The 22,575-nt window shown below is 45.0% G+C and overlaps 1 protein-coding gene across 1 annotated transcript; it reads right to left on the bottom strand.

Annotated features, from left to right (window-relative positions):
* Positions 1–3,883: 3,883 nt before the first annotated feature.
* Positions 3,884–22,118, bottom strand: zgpat (zinc finger, CCCH-type with G patch domain). The gene is given in 7 exon segments (NM_001173768.1): positions 3,884–4,806; positions 8,423–8,864; positions 9,427–9,549; positions 10,797–10,961; positions 19,330–19,463; positions 20,784–21,415; positions 21,988–22,118. Coding segments are annotated over 6 exon segments (1,584 nt in total). The 5' UTR covers positions 21,365–21,415; positions 21,988–22,118; the 3' UTR covers positions 3,884–4,667.
* Positions 22,119–22,575: the final 457 nt, after the last annotated feature.

Here is a 22,575-nt window from a genome sequence, read left to right as displayed (position 1 = left end):
TTCAAGTAAATCTTGAGACAGAATGGCAAATAAGTTATATTTATTTTTTCAAAGCCCCCTGCTGTTGAACATCAATGATAGTATCTAATGTTACACCTGAAGGCCTGGACAGATGACCTCAAACCTGACCTAAGTACAACGACTGTATTTCCACTACCTCAGCACAGGAACTAGCATTGATCTGTGTATAGAAAAACACAGACAGAAAATATAGCCATTAAGCACGATATGGAAACGCACATTGTCTTTCAGGGTACTTCTGCTGACTGAAATAATAAAATCCTAATTTTTTGCTGTTCATGATACACATGAACATGTGATTTCTTGATGGAATAATGATGGTCTCAATGAAAGCAAAATGTTAATTTTCATTACCAGAAAAGACACATATAGTCTTTGAGTAAGACTATGGTCTGCATAATTGCAATAGTAAATGCTCATGCTATCTTAAATTATCAATGTCTTTTTAAAAGTATGCTATTATCAATCTTCTCTTCATTGGTTTGCACCATTTGTGATATTTAAATTGGTTGAAACACATAAGGCAATAAGACTCAACTTAATTACTACTAAAAGGTTATTTAATTCATCTTTGAGGAAAGAACAGACCTTTACTGTTAATAAATGTTGTGATTTTTCTTCCAGCTTGATTTTCAAACACTTTGATAAGTGATTAAGAATATCAGTTAAATGTGTCTGACGTTATTGAGTTGAATCTGATTAGGCTAATAGATACTGGGTACAAGAGTATATCTGTGAAACCAGCGCAATGTTCTAACTTAAAATATCTGAACAAATGCATTGCGCTTCGTTGCAGTCAATTATCTGCTGGGCTACATACAGCCCTGTTCCCATTCATCACCTTCAAGCTGTTAAATCCAGTCAAATCAGTTGTCACCAGAGCTACAGTGCTTTCAGAAAGTATTCAGACCCCTTGACTTTTTCCACAATTTGGTAGGTTACAGCCTTATTCTAAAATCGATTAAATTATTTTTTTTTCACCATCAATCTACACACAATACTCCATAATGACAAAGCAAAAAGAGGAATTTAGACATTTTTGCTAATTTATATACAGTGAGGGAAAAAGGTATTTGATCCCCTGCTGATTTTGTACGTTAAAATTAAAATGCAAATCATTTTATAACATTTTTGACATGCGGTTTTTTTCTGGATTTTTGTTGTTGTTATTCTGTCTCTCACTGTTCAAATAAACCTACCATTAAAATTATAGACTGATCATTTCTTTGTCAGTGGGCAAACGTACAAAATCAGCAGGGGATCAAATACATTTTTCCCGTCACTGTATATATATTTAAACAGAAATATCACATTCACATAAGTATACAAGCTTGGCACACCTGTATTCGGGAAGTTTCTTCCATTCTTCTCTGCAAATCCTCTCAATCTCTGTCAGGTTGGATGGGGAGCGTTGCTGCACAGCTATTTTCAGGTCTCTCCAGAGATGTTCGATTGGGTTCAAGCCTGGGCTCTGGCTTGGCCACTCAAGGACCTTGAGACTTGTCTCGAAGCCACTCCTGTGTTGTCTTGGCTGTGTGCTTAGTGTCGTTGTCCTGTTGGAAGGTGAACCTTCGCCCCAGTCTGAGGTCCTGATCGCTCTGGAGCAGGTTTTCAAAAAGGATCTCTCTGTACTTTGCTCTGTTAATCTTTCCCTCGATCCTGACTAGTCTCCCAGTCCCTACCAGCTGAAAAACATCCCCACAGCATGATGCTGCCACCACCATGCTTCAACATAGGGATGGTGCCAGGTTTCCTCCAGAAGTGACACATGGCATTCAGGCCAAAGTGTTCAATCTTGGTTTCATCAGATCAGAGAATCTTGTTTCTCATGGTGAGAGTCTTAAGGTGCCTTTTGGCAACTCCAAGCGGGCTGTCATGTGCCTTTTACTGAGGATTGGCATCCGTCTGGCCACTGTACCGTAAAGGCCTGATTGGTGGAGTATTGCAGAGATGGTTGTCCTTCTGGAAGGTTCTCCCATCTCCACAGAAGAACTCTAAAGCTCTGTCAGAGTGACCAAGGCCCTTCTCAATTGCTCAGTTTGGCTGGGCGGCCAGCTCTAGGAAGAGTTCTTCCATTTAATAATGATGGAGGTCACTAAGTTCTTGGTGACCTTCAATGCTGCAGAAATGTTTTGGTACTCTTCCCCAGATCTGAGCCTCGACACAATCCTGTCTCAGAGCTGTCATTATGGGGTATGGTATGTAGATTGCTGAGGATTTTATTTATTTATTTAATCCAGTTTAGAATAAGGCTGTAACGTAGCAAAATGAGATAAAAGGGATCTGAATACTTTCCGAAGGCACTGTATATACATCTCTATCATTTTTATTGGTCTGCCTGCCTACAAAAGTGGGTCCGCATCCCTTTTCTAGTTAGGTGGTGTTCACAGGGGATAGCAAAAGCATCGGTCTGCACTTCCTCATAAGGGTGAAGTCACCTTATATTCCGAACCACGATTTCAACCTTTTAATAATGTATTTGAAAGAGCAAGGTAGACTGTAAAAAATGTCTGTTTGGATCAGTAGACTCAATCACTGCTCAGGCACAGCCGCTTCAGACAATGGGCTTATTCGACATTACATATTCCGTTTATATGTTTATTGCAAAGTGTTGGTCCCATGTTTCATGAGCTGAAATTAAAGATCCCAGGAATTTTCCATACGCACAAAAGCTTATTTCTCTCAAATGTTGTGCCCAAACGTTTACATCCCCATTTCTCCTGCCAAGACGACCCATCCACATGACAGGTGGGGCATTTCAAGAAGCTGATTAAACAGCATGATCATTACACCTTGTGCTGGGGACAATAAAAGGCCACTAAAATGTGCAGTTTTGTCACACAACACAATGCCACAGATGTCTCCAGTTGAGGGAGCGTGCGATTGGCATGCTGACTGCAAGAACGTCCACCAGAACCTTTGCCAGAGATTTTAATGTTCATTTCTCTACCATAGGCCGCCTTTGGCAGTACGTTCAACTGGCCTCACAACCGCAGACCACACGTATGGCGTCATGTGGGCGAGTGGTTTGCTGATGTCTACGTTGTCAGAGCGCCCCATGGTGGCGATGGGGTTATGGTATGGGCAGGTATAAGCAACGGACAAACAATTGCATTTTAACTTCCGGCGCCGACAGAGATGGCCGCCTCGCTTCAGTTTGAATGAGATACCTTGACGAGGCCCATTAGAGCCATTCATCCTCTGCCATAACCTAATATTTCAGCATGATAATGGATGGTCCCAGGTCGTAATGATCTGTACACAATTCCTGGAAGCTGAAAATATATGGCCTGCATACTCACCACACATGTCACCCATTGACCATGTTTGGGATGCTCTAGATTGTCGTGTAGGATAGCGTGTTCCAGTTCCCGCCAAAATCCAGCAACTTCACACAGCCAATGGAGGAGTGGGAGAACATTCCACAGACCACAATCAACAGCCTGATCAACTGTATGCAAGGGAGATGTGTCGCACTGTCAAATGGTGGTCACAGCAGATACTGGCTGGTTTTCTGATCCAAACCCCTACCTTTTTTTAAAGGAATCTGTATTCCCAGTCTTGTGAAATCCATTGAGTAGGGCCCAAAGAATTGACTTCAATTGCCTGAAAATTAATACTCCAAATTCCTTATTTAATAAAAAGAGACGATGGCAGTAGCTAGAAGCTGAGTATGACAGAGGATGCAGGGGTGAAGGGATGGGCTTCACTTTAAAACACTTGAAAGGTCAAAGGTCAGTCAAAAATGTGAGGTGGGCGAGAGATCAAAGCTGGCACCCACATCTGTTCAAAATAATTCAAATTTCTTCTGACAAAACCTGTTAAAGGTTCCGTAAGAATAACAAATATGAAAACACAAGCATTTCTTGGGATACATTTTTCTTTTTATATCACGCTTAGGTTGTGCATGAGGTTAATATTTACAAAGAATGGAAAATGTACAGTGAGTTCTGAAAACATTGGCAAAATAATAAAAACATTTATTTAAAGAAAGCTGTCCACTCCAAACTATAACATAATTAAATTGTTAGTTACATTGGTGGAACTTTTTATTTTATTTAACCTTAATTTAACTAGGTAAGTCAGTTAAGAACAAATTCTTATTTACAATGACAGCCTAGGAACAGTGGGTTAACTGCCTTGTTCAGGGGCAGAACGACAGATTTTTACCTTGTCAGCTTGGGGATTCGATCTATCAACCTTTCGGTTACTGGCCCAACACTCTTAACCACTAGGCTACCTGCCGCCCCAACTTGAAAAACAACATAAGAGAATTATGGACCTGAAACCAAAATCTGTCATATCCACTTATATGTAGCTGTCTCATCCATGATAAACAGTTAATTCAAGTGTGTCATGGCTCATCCTTTAAAAACAAGAGGTTCATCAGCAACTGACCCACACTTAAAATCTCCACCACTGCAACCCATGTCGACATTTCATAAACAGAAACTGACCAATATTAACAGCAATAACTCATGCATGGAGCCAGTTGAGTACTCAAAAAAAAGGCAAAAGTCCAACAACCAGAGGCCTTAAGGCAATCCAAAGTCTTTTGAGTCAAATGGATGAAATAAGCTTAAGGAGGCACCTCTCTCAGTTGACAAAAATTGTTTGTGGGTTCTAATCACTGGAGGACTGTGTGGTCAAAACTCTGTCATTTTCTTGTGAGTATCAGCCTTCCTGTTCTCCCTCTGGGCTGAGAGCTCCTGGGCCTTCTGCTGGACCAGCAGGCTACGGGCTGCAGACAGCTTCTCTTCTAGGTGAGTCACCATGGAAGAGTCCCTGTGGGGACACAAAGGGAACAGTGCTTTAATAAGAACTACTAAGACATGGGGAGGAGTTGCTTTATAGTCTTACACTATAGAAGTACATCTACAGAAGCAAAGTTCTCTCTTTTGGAAGAAGCTAGCTAGCTAACGAAGAATAACAAAGAATATCTAGTTAACAGAAGAAAAGAAAGAGAAAATCAGGACAGAAGAAAAAGGATATCAAAGTGAAACAGTTCTCTAAAGACACAAGAGACAATAATACAAGAAACAACACTTCTGTAGCTTGTCAACTATGTGTCTGTCTATCTCTGTTCTCTCCCCTCTGCACAGGCCATACAAACGCTTCACACCGCGTGGCCGCTGCCACTCTAACCTGGTGGTCCCAGCGCGCACGACTCACGTGGAGTTCCAGGTCTCCGGCAGCCTCTGGAACTGCCGGTCTGCGGCCAACAAGGCTGAGTTCATCTCAGCCTATGCTACCCTCCAGTCCCTAGACTTCCTGGCGCTGACGGAAACATGGATTACCACAGATAACACTGCTACTCCTACTGCTCTCTCCTCGTCTGCCCACGTGTTCTCGCATACCCCTAGAGCATCGAGCCAGTGGGGTGGTGGCACTGGAATCCTCATCTCTCCCAAGTGGACATACTCTCTTTCTCCCCTGACCCATCTGTCTATCTCCTCATTTGAATTCCATGCTGTCACAGTTACCAGCCCTTTCAAGCTTAACATCCTTATCATTTATCGCCCTCCAGGTTCCCTTGGAGAGTTCATCAACGAGCTTGACGCCTTGATAAGTTCCTTTCCTGAGGATGGCTCACCTCTCACAGTTCTGGGTGACTTAAACCTCCCCACGTCTACCTTTGACTCATTCCTCTCTGCCTCCTTCTTTCCACTCCTCTCCTCTTTTGACCTCACCCTCTCACCTTCCCCCCCTACTCACAAGGCAGGCAATACGCTTGACCTCATCTTTACTAGATGCTGTTCTTCCACTAATCTCATTGCAACTCCCCTCCAAATCTCCGACCACTACCTTGTATCCTTTTCCCTCTCGCTCTCATCCAACACTTCTCACTCTGCCCCTACTCAGATGGTATTGCGCCTTCCCAACCATCGCTCTCTCTCTCCCGCTACTCTCTCCTCTTCCATCCTATCATCTCTTCCCTCTGCTCAAACCTTCTCCAACCTATCTCCTGATTCTGCCTCCTCAACCCTGCTCTCCTCCCTTTCTGCATCCTTTGATTTTCTCTGTCCCCTATCCTCCAGGCCGGCTCGGTCCTCCCCTCCTGCTCCATGGCTCGACGACTCACTGCGAGCTCACAGAACAGGGCTCCGGGCAGCCGAGCGGAAATGGAGGAAAACTCGCCTCCCTGCGGACCTGGCATCCTTTCACTCCCTCCTCTCTACATTCTCCTCTTCTGTCTCTGCTGCTAAAGCCACTTTCTACCACTCTAAATTCCAAGCATCTGCCTCTAACCCTAGGAAGCTCTTTGCTACCTTCTCCTCCCTCCTGAATACCCCCCCCGCGGATGACTTCGTCAACCATTTTGAAAAGAAGGTTGACGATATCCGATCCTCGTTTGCTAAGTCAAACGACACCGCTGGTCTTGTTCACACTGCCCTACCCTGTGCTTTGACCTCTTTCTCCCCTCTCTCTCCAGATGAAATCTCGCATCTTGTGACGGCCGGCCGCCCAACAACCTGCCCACTTGACCCTATCCCCTCCTCTCTTCTCCAGACCATTTCCGGAGACCTTCTCCCCTACCTCACCTCGCTCATCAACTCATCCTTGACCGCTGGCTACGTCCCTTCCGTCTTCAAGAGAGCGAGAGTTGCACCCCTTCTGAAAAAACCTACACTCGATCCCTCCGATGTCAACAACTACAGAGCAGTATCCCTTCTTTCTTTTCTCTCCAAAACTCTTGAACGTGCCGTCCTTGGCCAGCTCTCCTGCCATCTCTCTCAGAATGACCTTCTTGATCCTAATCAGTCAGGTTTCAAGACTGGGCATTCAACTGAGACTGCTCTTCTCTGTGTCACGGAGGCTCTCCGCACTGCTAAAGCTAAGTCTCCCTCCTCTGCTCTCATCCTTCTAGACCTATCTGCTGCCTTTGATACTGTGAACCATCAGATCCTCCTCTCCACCCTCTCCGAGTTGGGCATCTCCGGCGCCGCCCACGCTTGGATTGCGTCCTACCTGACAGGTCGCTCCTACCAGGTGGCGTGGCGAGAATCTGTCTCCGCACCACGCGCTCTCACCACTGGTGTCCCCCAGGGCTCTGTTCTAGGCCCTCTCCTATTCTCGCTATACACCAAGTCACTTGGCTCTGTCATATCCTCACATGGTCTCTCCTATCATTGCTATGCAGACGACACACAATTAATCTTCTCCTTTCCCCCTTCTGATAACCTGGCAGCGAATCGCATCTCTGCATGTCTGGCAGACATATCAGTGTGGATGACGGATCACCACCTCAAGCTGAACCTCGGCAAGACGGAGCTGCTCTTCCTCCCGGGGAAGGACTGCCCGTTCCATGATCTCGCCATCACGGTTGACAACTCCCTTGTGTCCTCCTCCCAGAGTGCTAAGAACCTTGGCGTGATCCTGGACAACACCCTGTCGTTCTCCACTAACATCAAGGCGGTGACCCGATCCTGTAGGTTCATGCTCTACAACATTCGCAGAGTACGACCCTGCCTCACACAGGAAGCGGCGCAGGTCCTAATCCAGGCACTTGTCATCTCCCGTCTGGATTACTGCAACTCGCTGTTGGCTGGGCTCCCTGCCTGTGCCATTAAACCCCTACAACTCATCCAGAACGCCGCAGCCCGTCTGGTGTTCAACCTTCCCAAGTTCTCTCACGTCACCCCGCTCCTCCGCTCTCTCCACTGGCTTCCAGTTGAAGCTCGCATCCGCTACAAGACCATGGTGCTTGCCTACGGAGCTGTGAGGGGAACGGCACCTCCATACCTTCAGGCTCTGATCAGGCCCTACACCCAAACAAGGGCACTGCGTTCATCCACCTCTGGCCTGCTGGCCCCCCTACCTCTGAGGAAGCACAGTTCCCGCTCAGCCCAGTCAAAACGGTTCGCTGCTCTGGCACCCCAATGGTGGAACAAGCTCCCTCACGACGCCAGGACAGCGGAGTCAATCACCACCTTCCGGAGACACCTGAAACCCCACCTCTTTAAGGAATACCTGGGATAGGATAAAGTAATCCTTCTAACCCCCCCCCTTAAAAGATTTAGATGCACTATTGTAAAGTGGTTGTTCCACTGGATATCATAAGGTGAATGCACCAATTTGTAAGTCGCTCTGGATAAGAGCATCTGCTAAATGACTTAAATGTAAGTTGCTACAGAGGAAGAAAGCTAAAAGAGATCAAAGAGAGGGAGAGGCTGCATTGGGAGAATAGGGACCTACTATATTTGTGATTTGCTGCAAATCCTAAACCCATCTCTGGTCAGCAAAGATCAAACTATCATTGACATGAGTTTAGAAAACATTGTTTAACAACTACAGTACACTGCCATTCACATCTGATGGCAGGTGAAGTACTGCGGTATGGCTGTTGGGCATCCATCTTATGACATGAGAGGCGAGTTCCCAGGGTCTCTCCTTTCCTTACCTTCCAGTCCGTCGGCTCAGGGACTCTGTGAGCCTCTGGATCTCCCTCTCCGTCTGGGCCACCCTCTCTGCCGCCTGGAACAGCTTCACGTTCAGGTTTCTCTTGGTGCTCTTCCCCCCCTTGTAAGCCTCCACTCCGGCCCCTTGAGACGACGGAGTATGTGAGGGAGGGGGGCCACAAGTGCCTCCTGCCTCAGGGTTGGCGTCCCCGTTGCCCAGCTTGCGGTTCAGGAAGTCAAAGACGTTGTGACACCCACCAGTGTTATGTGCACGAGCCTTTCTTGTTCTCTTATTGCGGCTCACCTGCTGCCCATCTTTGCCTTTGGCCACTTTTCTCTGCGTCTTCCTCGCAGTGAGCTCAGCACACTGGTCCAGAGATTTACCTTTGGGCAGGACCACCGCCAGCACTGGCTCCACCCGACCCTCTGACGTTTTACCCAGACCTGTTGGGCACAGACGTATCTACTATGTGCTTGCTGGGAACGGCAAATTGTGGCTTGTATCTTGAAAAGCAATTAAACTGAAAGCCTAAAACAATGGCCATTTGTGTGATGCGTTAAAGTGGATTTTAGGGTGTCAACTTGAAATGACCACAGTAAAATTGCTTTAAACTTACAGTACGAGTTGTATGGGACATTGCTTTTACTAATCCACACATTTCCCAAATTTAAGGGCAGACGTAAGAGGGGGAGGCCCAAAACAACATTGCAGAGAACAATCAAGACTGAGCTCCAACAACACCAGCAGAGCTGGGGCATGGTGAAGAAGATGACCCGAGACTGACAGTGGAGACTATTGCTGCAGCTACGTGCAAGAGTGTTTCACTAATCCTTGATTGTGAACTAACCTTTAAAACTGACAATTTCATTCACCAGAAAATATGTGCCACTAGGCAATATGTATTTGATTTTAGAGTAGCCCAACATTTTTCATTACATTGTGTTTTACAGTATTACTTATCTGCATTGTCTCCATGTTTGTTGACTGATAATCACTTGTGTTTACCTTTCCCATATTCATATCCCATTTTGAGCATGAGCTTGGAGCCTATGCCTCTTGTGTGTGCCTCCCAGCCACCAAAGGCAGAAGAACTTCTCGACGGCGCCCAATCCTCCTCTTGGGTTAAAACTGATGGGTCAATGAGAAGACAAACTAAATACTTTAGCTACATGCAGGGCATCTGTACAAAGAAACATTCAGCCAAGTTACTGTGTAAGTAGGTTTCATGTTATCCACCAATGTTTGTGGTTTCTGCGAAAGGAAAAACATTGATTCAATTGGGAAGTAAATTACAAATCAATAACATCCTCTATTTCTACATTAGGGTCGATTCCATGCCAGCATGCCCCAAAATATTTTTGCCATCTCAGATTGTTTATTGAAACTTCATTGGAGTGAAGGATGTTTAACATGCTTTTGACATTTGTATCAAACCATTTTTTTGAAAATCATGATGAAAGTGGCTATTTTAGGCCCTTTCTTTCATTCGTGAATCGTACATAATACAAACACCACCTTGGAGTACAATGAGGGGGGCATATATAGCTCTCAAAAGGGCCTAAAAGTGACACTTTCATCATGACCCCCACCCACCCCCCCCCAAAACAATTTGTGACACAAATGTAAAAATCATTTTAAACATCCTTCCAACAAATTTTTATGTGAGAATTGCCAAAACAATCTGTTATAACCAAAATCATTTCTGGCCATGTTGGGATAGAATCACCCATAACCATGTCTTTAATACCAATACATGCAAATCCTCAAGACAAAGCTGGATCTACACCATAGAAACAGAATCTGGAGTCTATTCATACAGATGAAGTTGGAAGTTTACATACACATAAGCCAAATACATTTAAACTCAGTTTTTCACAATTCCTGACATTTAATCCTAGTAAAAATTCCCTGTCTAAGGTCAGTTAGGATCACCACTTTACTTTAAGAATGTGAAATGTCATGATAATAGTAGAGAGAATGATTTATTTCAGATTTAATGTCTTTCATCACGTTCCCAGTTGGTCAGAAGTTTACATACACTCAATTAGTATTTGGTAGCATTGCCTTTAAATTGTTTAACTTGGGTCAAATGTTTCAGGTAGCCTTCCACAAGCTTCCCACAATAAGTTAGGTGAATTTTGCCCCATTTCTCCTGACAGAGCTGGTGTAACGGAGTCAGGTTTGTAGGCCTCCTTGCTCGCACATACTTTTTCAGTTCTGCCCACAAATGTTCTATAGGATCGAGGTCAGGGCTTTGTGATGGCCACTCCAATACCTTGACTTTGTTGTCCTTAAGCCATTTGAAATTGCGGCAAGTTGCGTTTATATTTTTGTTCAGTGTATATGGTCTACACATTGTTGAAAGAGGTACCTACCTCTGGGGAACGCTGCTTCGCCCTCTCCGTTGTCGTCATCCTCCGAGTCAGAGCAGGAGGGCAGGTCATCTTCTCTCAACGGTGGGATGACCCCGTCAGCCTCCACCATGACGTTCTTCAGCAAGGCCGAGTCGAACTTCACCGTGTAGAAATCATTGTCGATGTCTACTCAGACAGACGAGAGCATATCAATCACCTTGGTTAGTGGAACACAGTAATCTGAGCTGATCAGAAGTTAATCTTGTCTACTACAAAACATTGACATAACACCCAACATGACTCAATAGGCTACATCTCTAGTGGTGGGTAAATTGGGTGAAATTGAATGGGTTTTAGAAAGGCAATGCTTGTTATGCTGTACGTCAGCCATACTCAACAGGCGGGCCACAGTCCGGATCTGGACCCAGAACAAGGTCAATATAGATCGCTGGGCATGACTTACAAAATAAGAAACAGTGCCTTCAGAAAGTACTCATACTCCTTGATTTATTCCAAGTTGTTGTATTACAACATGAATTCAAAAAGAATCACCCATCTACACACACACACACACACACACACACAATCCCATAATGACAAAGTGAAAGTGTTTTTTATTTAGAAATGTCAGCAAATTCATTCAAAATTAAATAAAGAAATCTCATTTACATAAGTATTCACACCTGAGTCAAAACTTTTTAGAAGCACCTTTGTCTGCCATTACAGCTTTTGGCATGTCTGTATCAGCTTTGCACAACTGGATTTGGGGATTTTCTCCCCTTCTTCTTTGCAGATTTTCTTATACTCTTGAATTGGATAGAGGCGGCGGTGAACAGCATTCAAGTCTTTCCACAGATTTTCAATGGGATTCAAGTATGGGCTTTGGCTGGGCCACTCAAGAACTTTCACATTCTAGTTCTGAAGCCATTCCAGCATTGCTTTAGATGTATGCTTGGGGTCATTGTCCTGTTGGAATGTACATTTTCACCCCAGTCTAAGGTCGTTCGCACTCTGGATTAGGTTCTCATCAAGGATTTGCTTGTACTTGGCTGCATTCATTGTTCCCTCTATCCTCACCAGTGTCGCAGTCCCTGCCACTGAACAGCATCCTTAAAGCATGATGCTACCACGCCCATGCTTCACGGTTGGGATGGTGTTAGTTGGGTGATAAGCTGTACTTGGTATTCTCCAGACATAGCGCTTTGCATTCAGGCCAAATTACATTTTTGTCTCATCCGAGCACAGAATCTTTTGCCTTGTGCTCTGTATTTCACGTGCCTTTTTTGCAAACTCCAGTCATGTTTCTTTTTCTCAGGAGTTGCTTCCATATGGCCACTCAAATGCATTTATAAAGCCCTTTTTACCTCAGCAGGTCACAAAGTGCTGATACAGAACCTAGCCTAAAACCCAAAAGAGCAAGCAATACAGCTGTAGAAGCAGTGGCTAGGAAAAACTCCCTAGAAAAGGCAGGAACCTAGGAACAAACCTAGAGAGGAACCAGGCTCTGAGGGGTGGCCAGTCCTCTTTTGGCTGTGCTGGGAGAAGATAAGAGGACATTAAGGACATTAAGGCCAGATCGTTCTTCAAGATGCTCAAATGTTTATTATTTTGACCCTGCTTGTCATTTATAATCACAGAGGTTGTAGAGGGTGCAACAGAGGTCAGCACCTCAGGAGTAAATGTCAGTGAGCTTTTCATAGCCGAGCATTCAGAGGTCGAGACAGCAGGTAAGAGAGAGCGTGAGCGAGTGAGACGAAAACAGCACTCTACCATAAAGCCCAGATTGGTGAAATGCTGTAGACTGTTGTCCTTCAGGCAGGTTCTCTCATCTGAGCCAAGGAACTCTGTAATTCTGTCAGAGTGGTCATTGGGTTCTTGGTCACCTCCCTGACCAATGTCCTTCTTGCCCGGTTGTTCAGTTTGGTCAGTTCCATATTTTTTCCCCCCCATTTCCTAATGACAGAGACTACTGTGCTCTTGGACATTTTCATCTCTCTAGAAATTGTTTTATACCCTCCCCAGATATGTCTCAGCACAATTTTATCTCAGAGATCTACAAACAGTTCCTTGGAGTTTCTGCTCTGACATGCACTGTCAGCTGTGGGACCTTATACAGACAGGTATGTTTCTTTCTAAATCATGTCCAAACAATTTAATTGGCCACAGGTGGTCTCCAATCAAGTTGCAGCAACACATCAAGGATGATCAAAGGAAATTGGATGCACCTGAGCTCAATTTGGAGAGCTGTGAGTAATTATGTAAATGACATCTGTATTTTATTTTCAATACATTTGGGAAAGATGCAGTATTGTGGGAGGAATAAATATATATTTAATCCATATTGAATTCAGGCTGTAACAACAAAATGTGGAACAAGTCAAGGGGTATGAATACTTTCTGAAGGCATGTTCATGTGACCCTCAACATGTGACCCTCTGCTCAGGCACCAGCTGTTTTTTTAGCCTGGATAATACCTGCCAGGCTCGGACTGTTTTACACCACTACAACGGCAGATTTCTGCCGACCATTGATCATCACAGCTAGCTATCTTCAACTGAGTGACCCAGCCCCGAAGCTAGCCCTGAGCCAGGTGCATCTCCCGGCTAGCAAACGAAATTCCCACAACTACAATACCTATTTCGCCATCTGGCCCGGTCCCTTTGTCGACACGGCGCCCCGCCGTACCACCATGACTGGTCCGCAGACGTAATTCCATCAGCTGTGCCTTCAACCAGCCTTTGCCGGACAACGGAGCAGACGCTTCTACTTACCCCGGACTGCTAACTTTAAACGCTGTGTCTCCCGCGTGCTAGCGTAGTAACGACTACCTAGCGGCTTGCCTGTTCCATCTATTGCTGTACACTGGACCCTATGATCACATGGCTACATAGCTGATGCCTGCTGGACTGTTCATTTACCACCACACTCCACTTGGTTTATCTGTCAGCCCTAGCCCCGAACTCAGGCCCTGTGTGTAGTTAACCGACCCTCTCTGCCCATTCATCGCCATTTTACCTGTTGTTGTTGACTTAGCTGATTAGCTGTTGTTGTCTTACCGTTGTTGACTTAGCTAGCTCTCCCAATCAACACCTGTGATTGCTTTATGCCTCTCTCAAATGTCAATATGCCTTGTATACTGTTGTTTAGGATAATTATCATTGTTTTAGTTTAGCCCCTAGTCCCACTGTACATGCCTTAGATACCTCCTTTGTCCCACCTCCCACACATGCAGTTACCTCACCCAGTATAACCAGCATGTCCAGAGAAGCAATCTCTCTTATCATCACTCACTGCCTGGGCTTACCTCCACTGTACCCGCACCCCACCTACCCCTGTCTGCACATTATGCCCTGAATCTATTCATCCACGCCCAGAAATCTGCTCCTTTTATTCTGTCCCCAACCCACCAGACGACCAGTTTTGCTAGCCTTTAGCCGTACCCTCATCCTACTCCTCTGTTCCTCGGGTGATGTGGAGGCTAACCCAGGCCCTGCGTGTCCCCAGGCACTCATTTGTTGACTTCTGTGACCGTAAAAGCCTTGGTTTCATGCATGTTAACATCAGAAGCCTCCTCCCTATGTTTGTTTTACTCACTGCTTTAGCACACTCCACCAACCCCGATGTCCTTGCCGTGTCTGAATCCTGGCTTAGGAAGGCCACCAAAAATTCTGAGATTTCCATACCCAACTACAACATTTTCCATCAAGATAGAACTGCCAAAGGGGAAGGAGTTGCAATCTACTGCAGAGATAGCTTGCAAAGTTCTGTCATACTTTCCAGGTCTATGCCCAAACAGTTCGAGCTTCTAATTTTAAAAATGAATCTCTCCAGAAATAACTCTCACTGTTACCGCCTGTTATAGACCCCGCTCAGCTCCCAGCTGTGCCCTGGACACCATATGTGAATTGATTGCCCCCCATCTATCTTCAGAGTTCGTTCTGTTAGGTGACCTAAACTGGGATATGCTTAACACAGCAGCAGTCCTACAATCTAAGCTAGATGCCCTCAACCTCACACAAATTATCAAGGAAACCACCAGGTACAACCCTAAATCCGTAATCATGGGCACCCTCTTAGATATCATCCTGACCAACTTGCCCTCTAAATACACCTCTGCTGTTTTCAACCAGGATCTCAGCGATCACTGCCTGCATCCGAATGGGTCCGCGGTCAAACGACCACCCCTCATCACTGTCAAACGCTCCCTAAAACACTTCTGCCAGCAGGCCTTTCTAATCGACCTGGCCCAGGTATGCTGGAAGGATATTGACCTCATCCCGTCAGTCGAGGATGCCTGGTAATTCTTTAAAAGTCATTTCCTCACCATCTTAAATAAGCATGCCCCTTTCAAAAAATGTACAACTAAGAACAGATATAGCCCTTGGTTCACTCCAGACCTGACTGCCCTTGACCAGCACAAAAACATCCTGTGGCGGACTGCAATAGCATCAAATAGTCCCCGCGATATGCAACTGTTCAGGGAAGTCAGGAACCAATACACACAGTCAGTCAGGAAAGCAAAGGCTAGCTTTTTCAAACAGAAATTTGCATCCTGTAGCTCTAACTCCAAAACGTTCTGGGACACTAAAGTCCATGGAGAACAAGAGTACCTCCTCCCAGCTGCCCACTGCACTGAGGCTAGGCGACATGGTCACCACCGATAAATCCATGATAATCAAAAATGTCAATAAGCATTTCTCTACGGCTGGCCATGCTTCCCTCCTGGCTACCCCAACCCCGGCCAACAGCTCCGCACCCCTCGCAGCTACTTGCCCGAGCCTCCCCAGCTTCTCCTTCACCCAAATCCAGATCGCAGATGTTCTGAAAGAGCTGCAAAACCTGGACCAGTACAAATCAGCTGGGCTAGACAATCTGGACCCTCTCTAAAATTATCCGCCGCCATTGTTACAACCCCTATTACCAGTCTGTTCAACCTCTCATTTTGTCCGAGATCCCTAAAGATTGGAAAGCTGCCGTGGTCATCCTCTTCAAAGGGGGTGACACTCTAGACCCAAACTGTTACAGACCTATATCCATCCTGCCCTGCCTTTCTAAAGTCTTTGAAAGCCAAGTTAATAAACAGATCACTGACCATTTCGAATCCCACCGTACCTTCTCAGCTGTGTAATCCGGTTTCCGAGCTGGTCACGGGTGCACCTCAGCCACACTCAAGGTACTAAACGATATCATAAAAGCCATCGATAAAAGATTGAAGACGGCTGCACAGTACATCGACCTGGCCAAGGCTTTCGACTCTGTCAATCACCGTATTCTTATTGGCAGACTCAATAGCCTTGGTTTCTCAAATGACTGCCTCGCCTGGTTCACCAACTACTTCGCAGATAGAGTTCAGTGTGTAAAATCGGAGGGCCTGTTGTCCGGACCTCTGGCAGTCTCTATGGGGGTACCACAGGGTTCAATTCTCGGGCCGACTCTTTTCTCTGTATATAATCAACGATGTCGCTCTTGCTGCGGGTGATTCCCTGATCCATCTCTACGCAGACAACCCCATTCTGTATACATCTGGCCCTTCTTTGGACACTGTTAACTAACCTCCAAACGAGCTTCAATGCCATACAACACTCCTTCCGTGGCCTCCAACTGCAAGTAAAACTAAATGCATGCTTTTCAACCATTCGCTGCCCGCACCCGCCCGCCCGACTAGCATCACTACTCTGGACGGTTCTGACCTAGAATACGTGGACAAGTACAAATACCTAGGTGTCTGGCTAGACTGTAAACTCTCCTTCCAGACTCATATTAAACATCTCCAATCCAAAATAAAATCTAGAATCGGCTTTCTATTTCACAACAAAGCCTCCTTCACTCACGCCGCCAAACTTACCCTAGTAAAACTGACTATCCTACCGATCCGACTTCGGCGATGTAATTTACAAAATATCTTCCAATAGTCCACTCAGCAAATTGGATGCAGTCTATCACAGTGCCATCCGTTATGTTACCAAAGCGCCTTATACCACCCACCACTGCGACCTGTATGCTCTAGTCGGCTGGCCCTCGCTACATATTCGTCACCAGAACCACTGGCTCCAGGTCATCTACAAGTCTTTGCTAGGTAAAGCTCCGCCTTATCTCAGTTCACTGGTCACAATAACACCCACCCGTAGCACGCGCTCTAGCAGGTATATCTCACTGGTCATCCCCAAAGCCAACACCTCCTTTGGCCACCTTTCCTTCCAGTTCTCTGCTGCCAGTGACTGGAACGAATTGCAAAAAAACAAAAAATATTTAAAAAAATAATAATTTTAAATATATATATAAAAATATATATATATAAAAAAATAAAAAATAAAAAATCAATCGCTGAAGCTGGAGACTTACATTTCCCTCACTAACTTTAAGCATCAGCTATCTGTGCAGCTAACCGATCGCTGCAGCTGTACATACTCCATCTGTAAATAGCCCACCCAATCTACCTACCTCATCCGCATATTGTTTTTATTTACTTTGCTGCTCTGTTGCACACCAGTATCACTACTTACACACCATCATCTGCTCATCTATCACTCCAGTGTTAATCTGCTAAATTGTAATTACTTTGCTACTATGGCCTATTTATGTTAGAGCTGAAATAAAAGAGACCAGAAATGTACCATACGCACAAAAATGTTATTTCTCTCAAATTGTGCCAAAATTTGTTTACATCCGTTAGTGAGCATTTCTCCTATGCCAAGATAATACATTTATCTGACAAGTGTGGCATATCAATAAGCTGAATAAACAGCATGATAATTACACAGGTGCACCTTGTGCTGGGGACAATAAAAGGTCACTAAAATGTGCAGTGTCACACAACACAATGCCACAGATGTATAAAGTTGAGGGAGCGTGCAATTGGCATGCTGACTGCATGAATGTCCACCAGAGCTGTTGCCTGATAATTGAATGAGAATTTCTCTACCAACATAATTTTTGAGAACTTGGCAGTATGTCCAACCAGCCTCACAAGCGCAGACCACGTGTAACCACTCCAGCCCAGGACCTCCACATCAGACTTCTTCACATGCAATATCGTCTGAGACCAGCCACCTGGACAGCTGATGAAACCGTGTGTTTGCACAACCAAAGAATTTCTGCACAAACTGTCAGAAACCGTCTCAGGGAAGCTCATCAGCGTGCTCGTCGTCCTCACCAGGGTCTTGACCTGACTGCAGTTCAACATCGTAACCAACTTCAGTGGACAATTGCTCACCTTCAATGGCCACTGGCACGTTGGAGAAGTGTGCTCTTCCTGGATGAATGCCGGTTTCAACTGTACCGGGCAGATAGCGTCTATGGCTTCGTGTGGGCGAGTGGTTTGCTGATGTCAACTTTGGGAACAGAGTGCCCCATGGTGTCGGTGGGGTTATGGTATGGGCAGGCATATGCTACGGACAATGAACACAATTGCATTTTATTGATAGCAATTTGAATGCACAGAGATATAGTGATGAAATCCTCAAGCCCGCCCATTGTTGTGCCATTCATCCACCACCATCAAAGCATGATAATGCATGGCCCCAGGTTGTACGGATCTGTACACAATTCCTGAAAGATGAAAATGTCCCAGTTCTTCCATGGTCACCCATTGAGCATGTTTGGGATGCTCTGGATCGACGTGTACGTCAGTGCGTTCCAGTTCCCGCCAATATCCAGAAACTTCGTACAGCCATGGAAGAGAAGTGGGACAACATTCCACAAGCCACAATCAACAGCCTGATCAACTCTATGAGATGTGTCACGCTGCACGAGGCAAATGGTGGTCACAGTGTTTTCTGATCCCCGCCCCTACTTTTTTTTAAGGTATCTTTGACCAACAGATGCATATCTGTATTCCCAGTCATGTGAAATCCATAGATTAGGGCCTAATTAATTCATTTCAATTGACTGATTTCCTTATATGAACTGTAAATCAGTAAAATCGTTGAAATTGTTGCATATTGAGTTTATATTTTTAGTTCAGTGTAAATGTTGTAGTTATCATGGCCAGGAGCCTTGACCCCCAGGCTCCTGGCCATTGATTTTGTTTAGTCACTCAGGTATCATACCTTGTCGTGCTGCTGCTCCAGTTTCTGCTGTTCTGCCTGCGGCTATGGAACCCTGACCTGTTTATCAAATGCTACCTTGTCCCAGACCTGTGGTTGCCCACTCCCCCTCTGCTATGAGAAGTTTTTCCCTAGCCATCGTGTGACTACGTCTGCATTGCTTGCTCTTTGGGGTTTTAGGCTGGGTTCTGTATAAGGTACTTTGTGACATCTGTGGATGTAAAAAGGGCTTTATAATACATTTGATTGATTGATATGAACACACAAGACATGGCAAAATGTGTAGAATTGCGGGAAATTATCTTTAAAAAATTGCAACATTCTCTCTCGGCCAACAAGAGGGGTTCGAACAGTTTGGGGTTGCATAGGTTGCAAGGTGGGTGTTTGTTCCTCCGCCAATAAATGACAATATCCATCCAGACCTTTGTCACATAGAAAATGTGTGACAGGACCTCCTCAAATAGTAGTTGAGTACCCCTGCTGTAGGTGATGGATAGTCAGTGACACACCTGTTATTTTGCCCGAGTACCAGATGCCATCGTCTTGCCTGGCCAAGCAGGAGGAGCCCTCTTGAAGGTTAGTGAGGTCCGACTCCAGGAACTCTCTGAGCTCTGACACATACACCACCTCGCCATGGGAGAACCTATAACACCAGAACAGGGATCAGACGAGGGTCCTTACTGAGACGGCGTATCATTGCCTGGCAAAATAACATTGGGGAGAGTAGCCGAAAAGGGTTTCAATTGAACTGAAATGAATGTACAAAAGACTGCATGAAAGCTCAACACTTCAAACATTTTATGGCAATTAAAATTAAGTGTAAAACCAAGTGGGGGTTGAGGAAAAATAAGAGTGTAACGTTATAACTTGACTGACAAAAAAAAGGATGTTTTTACTTCATCAGTTACAAAGGAAATGTGTGTTCTGCTTTCCTTCCAACCCTGTAAAAAGACATCCGTGTGAGATCATAGATAGGTTTTCCGTTAAAACGATAAGAAAAATGTATACAATTTAATGTGAATTAACAATGCAGCTGCGCTGAGCCAGCAACAGTTTAGGTCTCACGGTGCATCCCTTTCAGATGGTTAAGCATTGCACCTGTATTACCGTACCTCAATTCTACCTCTCAAAGTTAGCATTTCCTTCTCATTTAACTTCTTAAAGTATTGCCATTCAGGACTTCGCTGCTGTCGCTTGCCTTTCTGCCATTTTTCCAATTGTTAATGATGACGACGTAGTGGTGGAGAGTAGACTCCAAAATAATTTCTGAGTGTCAAGATTCCTTAGATTGAGTATTTTTGGAACTGAGGAAACTGATTAGTTGCTGTACTTCAGAGAACAGACACTCATATCTTTCATAGCGAGGAACTGTAAGAGGGGATGGGCACAGTGTAGGCAGATCGGCTACCAGGCAGGCAGAACAGTGCACTACGCCCATCTATCTCAATTTCTGGGCTTGCAATGTCTTGCAACTTCAGTAAAACAGGGACTACCATCAGTGAATAGGGTAGGATATTCTACACGCAATAGAGCAAAAACTGAACACACTCGCATCATTAGCGAAGAGAAAGAGCGGGGGTGTAATCATTAGTCCAAACAGTTGCAAAACGTAACGTTCCGGTTTGCAACTAAAACTAGAGTTAAGAAACATTTTGCAAAAGAATCGGCGTAATGAACAAAGCCCAGGCGAGCCAGCGCAAGGGAAAGAGAGGAGAGAGCAGGCTGAAACAAATGTGATGCACATGTCTTGCACATCTCGCAAAGTCACAGAAGTAGCCAAAAGTTTGCCCCTCCGCTCTGGTTTTATTTAAATTACATAGCATTATCGTCTAGTTCGGCTATAACATGGAAAATAACATGTTTTGTGATAACTGCAATGCGATTTGAATTTGGTTTCTGATTTTTCTTAACGTTAAGGATCACAATTTCATTTAAATGTTCACCCCTTAATAAAACCCTATACCTGCAGTTGTCTGCAAAGCGACACTTGTCCTCCAGGAAGAATGGGCAGGGCTTCATGGACTTCTGTGTGGGATGGACATACAGCACCCTCACCTGGGCCTCATTCCTGTCACAACTCTCTGTCCCCACGATCATTGCATTGTGGTACTCCAAAGTCCCCCAAGAGGTGCGGTAGGGTGCTCGCACTTTGGTGCCACTTAGTGCATCTACCTCTCCCTCCACTTCACCATCATCCTCCTCCTCTCTCTCATCTTCCCTCTCTCTCATGTCTGAGCTACTTCCGGAAACCTCCCCCACTTCCGAGTAGAATGCAGCAAACTCATTGTCCAAGCCACCGTTAGCTGGTGTGCCTGTGGCTAGCGACTGGAGCCCGTCGTCCTCTTCGAGAGTGGCTAGGAGCCGACTCTTCTTGACTGACACTAGGCTAGCTTCTGTGAGTTCTATCAGCTGAGAGAGGTCTTCTTTCAGTTTTAGCAGGTCAGCCTGCTGCGACGGGTCCAGGCCGGCCAACAGGGCACTTTCCACCTGCTGCAGCTGGGCGCTGTAAGCCGTGATGGCTGCCTCCAGGGTTCCTTCATCCATACTGGCCTGGGTGGGCAGCAACCACTGGTCAACATCTAGTTATTAAGGAGTCTGTGGCACAAGAAAAGATCAGTTATGCAACATGTGTCCATCATTAACATGTTGCATAACTAGGTCTGGATGTGCATCCATCAGCTAACTTACTAGCTAGGCTATGGCTAGAATAGTTAGCTATCAAGCTTAGCTATAAAAACACCATGACATGAACTCATCTGTGATACTGACAACAACGATTACCTGAACAACACTGAACTCCGTTCTTTTATATCGAGAGCAGATATAGCTGATATAGCAGATTCAGTTAGCGAATGTCTACCTAGCTAACTAAATTAGCTAGGTAGACATATTCTACCTAGCTAATTTAGGTAGACATATTTAGCTAACTAACTAACTCAATTAGCTAGTTAGCTAAATGAATCAAGAGGGGTAGCTAGCTAAGGTTACATAGCCATATAACATTCAAAGTAAATGGCAAATCGTCAATTAGGAAGCTATCACAAATAATGCTGCTAGTTAGCAACACAGTTAGCTAATGCAATGATAATCTAGCTAGCTAACAATTTATGCTAACTAGCTGTTGAGTGCCAGCAGCCTAGCAATTCAATTAGAAACGTTATACTTACTTCGTGACATTCAACCCCTTTTCTACAAAAATGCCTATTGGGGGGAGAACTTTAAAGTCATGTTGCAAGAGAACACATAACAACAATAGGGGAAATACAAGCAGGCTGCCGAAGGTGTCCGTGCGAATGAAACGTAACCCGGAAGTAATTCATTTCCCTTTGCGTCTTCACAAAATACAAGTATTTTGAAAGTATCATTATAGAATCATTAAAAGGTGAAAAATTGGCAGAAAATATCAATTTCTATAGGTTGGCAATACGTTTTCTTCCATTTAGCACATTTCTTGCATCTCAGACTGTGTGATACTTTGGGTGCGTTAGTAAATTCACTCTGGCTATCTACACAGATTTCAGAGCGCTCTTGTCTGAGTGTGCCGTAAACGTCGGCAAAAGAAAGGCGTAATTAAATTGTTGCCAGCAGCACAGTTACAGTCTCCAACTCTCTGGATAACATGAAAAACCCAACCAGCTCTGCTAGGGCGAGCCAAATTGAGCGAGATGTTCTGTCATTTGTGTCTGGAAGTAGCTAGCAAGTTAGCCAGTTAGCTTGAGTGCTTTACTGCCACTGTGAGGTCAGAACGCTCGGAT

The sequence above is a fragment of the Salmo salar genome, chromosome ssa13 (genome assembly GCF_905237065.1).
Source record: "Salmo salar chromosome ssa13, Ssal_v3.1, whole genome shotgun sequence".
NCBI lineage: Eukaryota > Metazoa > Chordata > Actinopteri > Salmoniformes > Salmonidae > Salmo > Salmo salar.
Note: the sequence above shows the minus strand (reverse complement) of the source record. Positions and strands in the feature narration are given on the sequence as shown.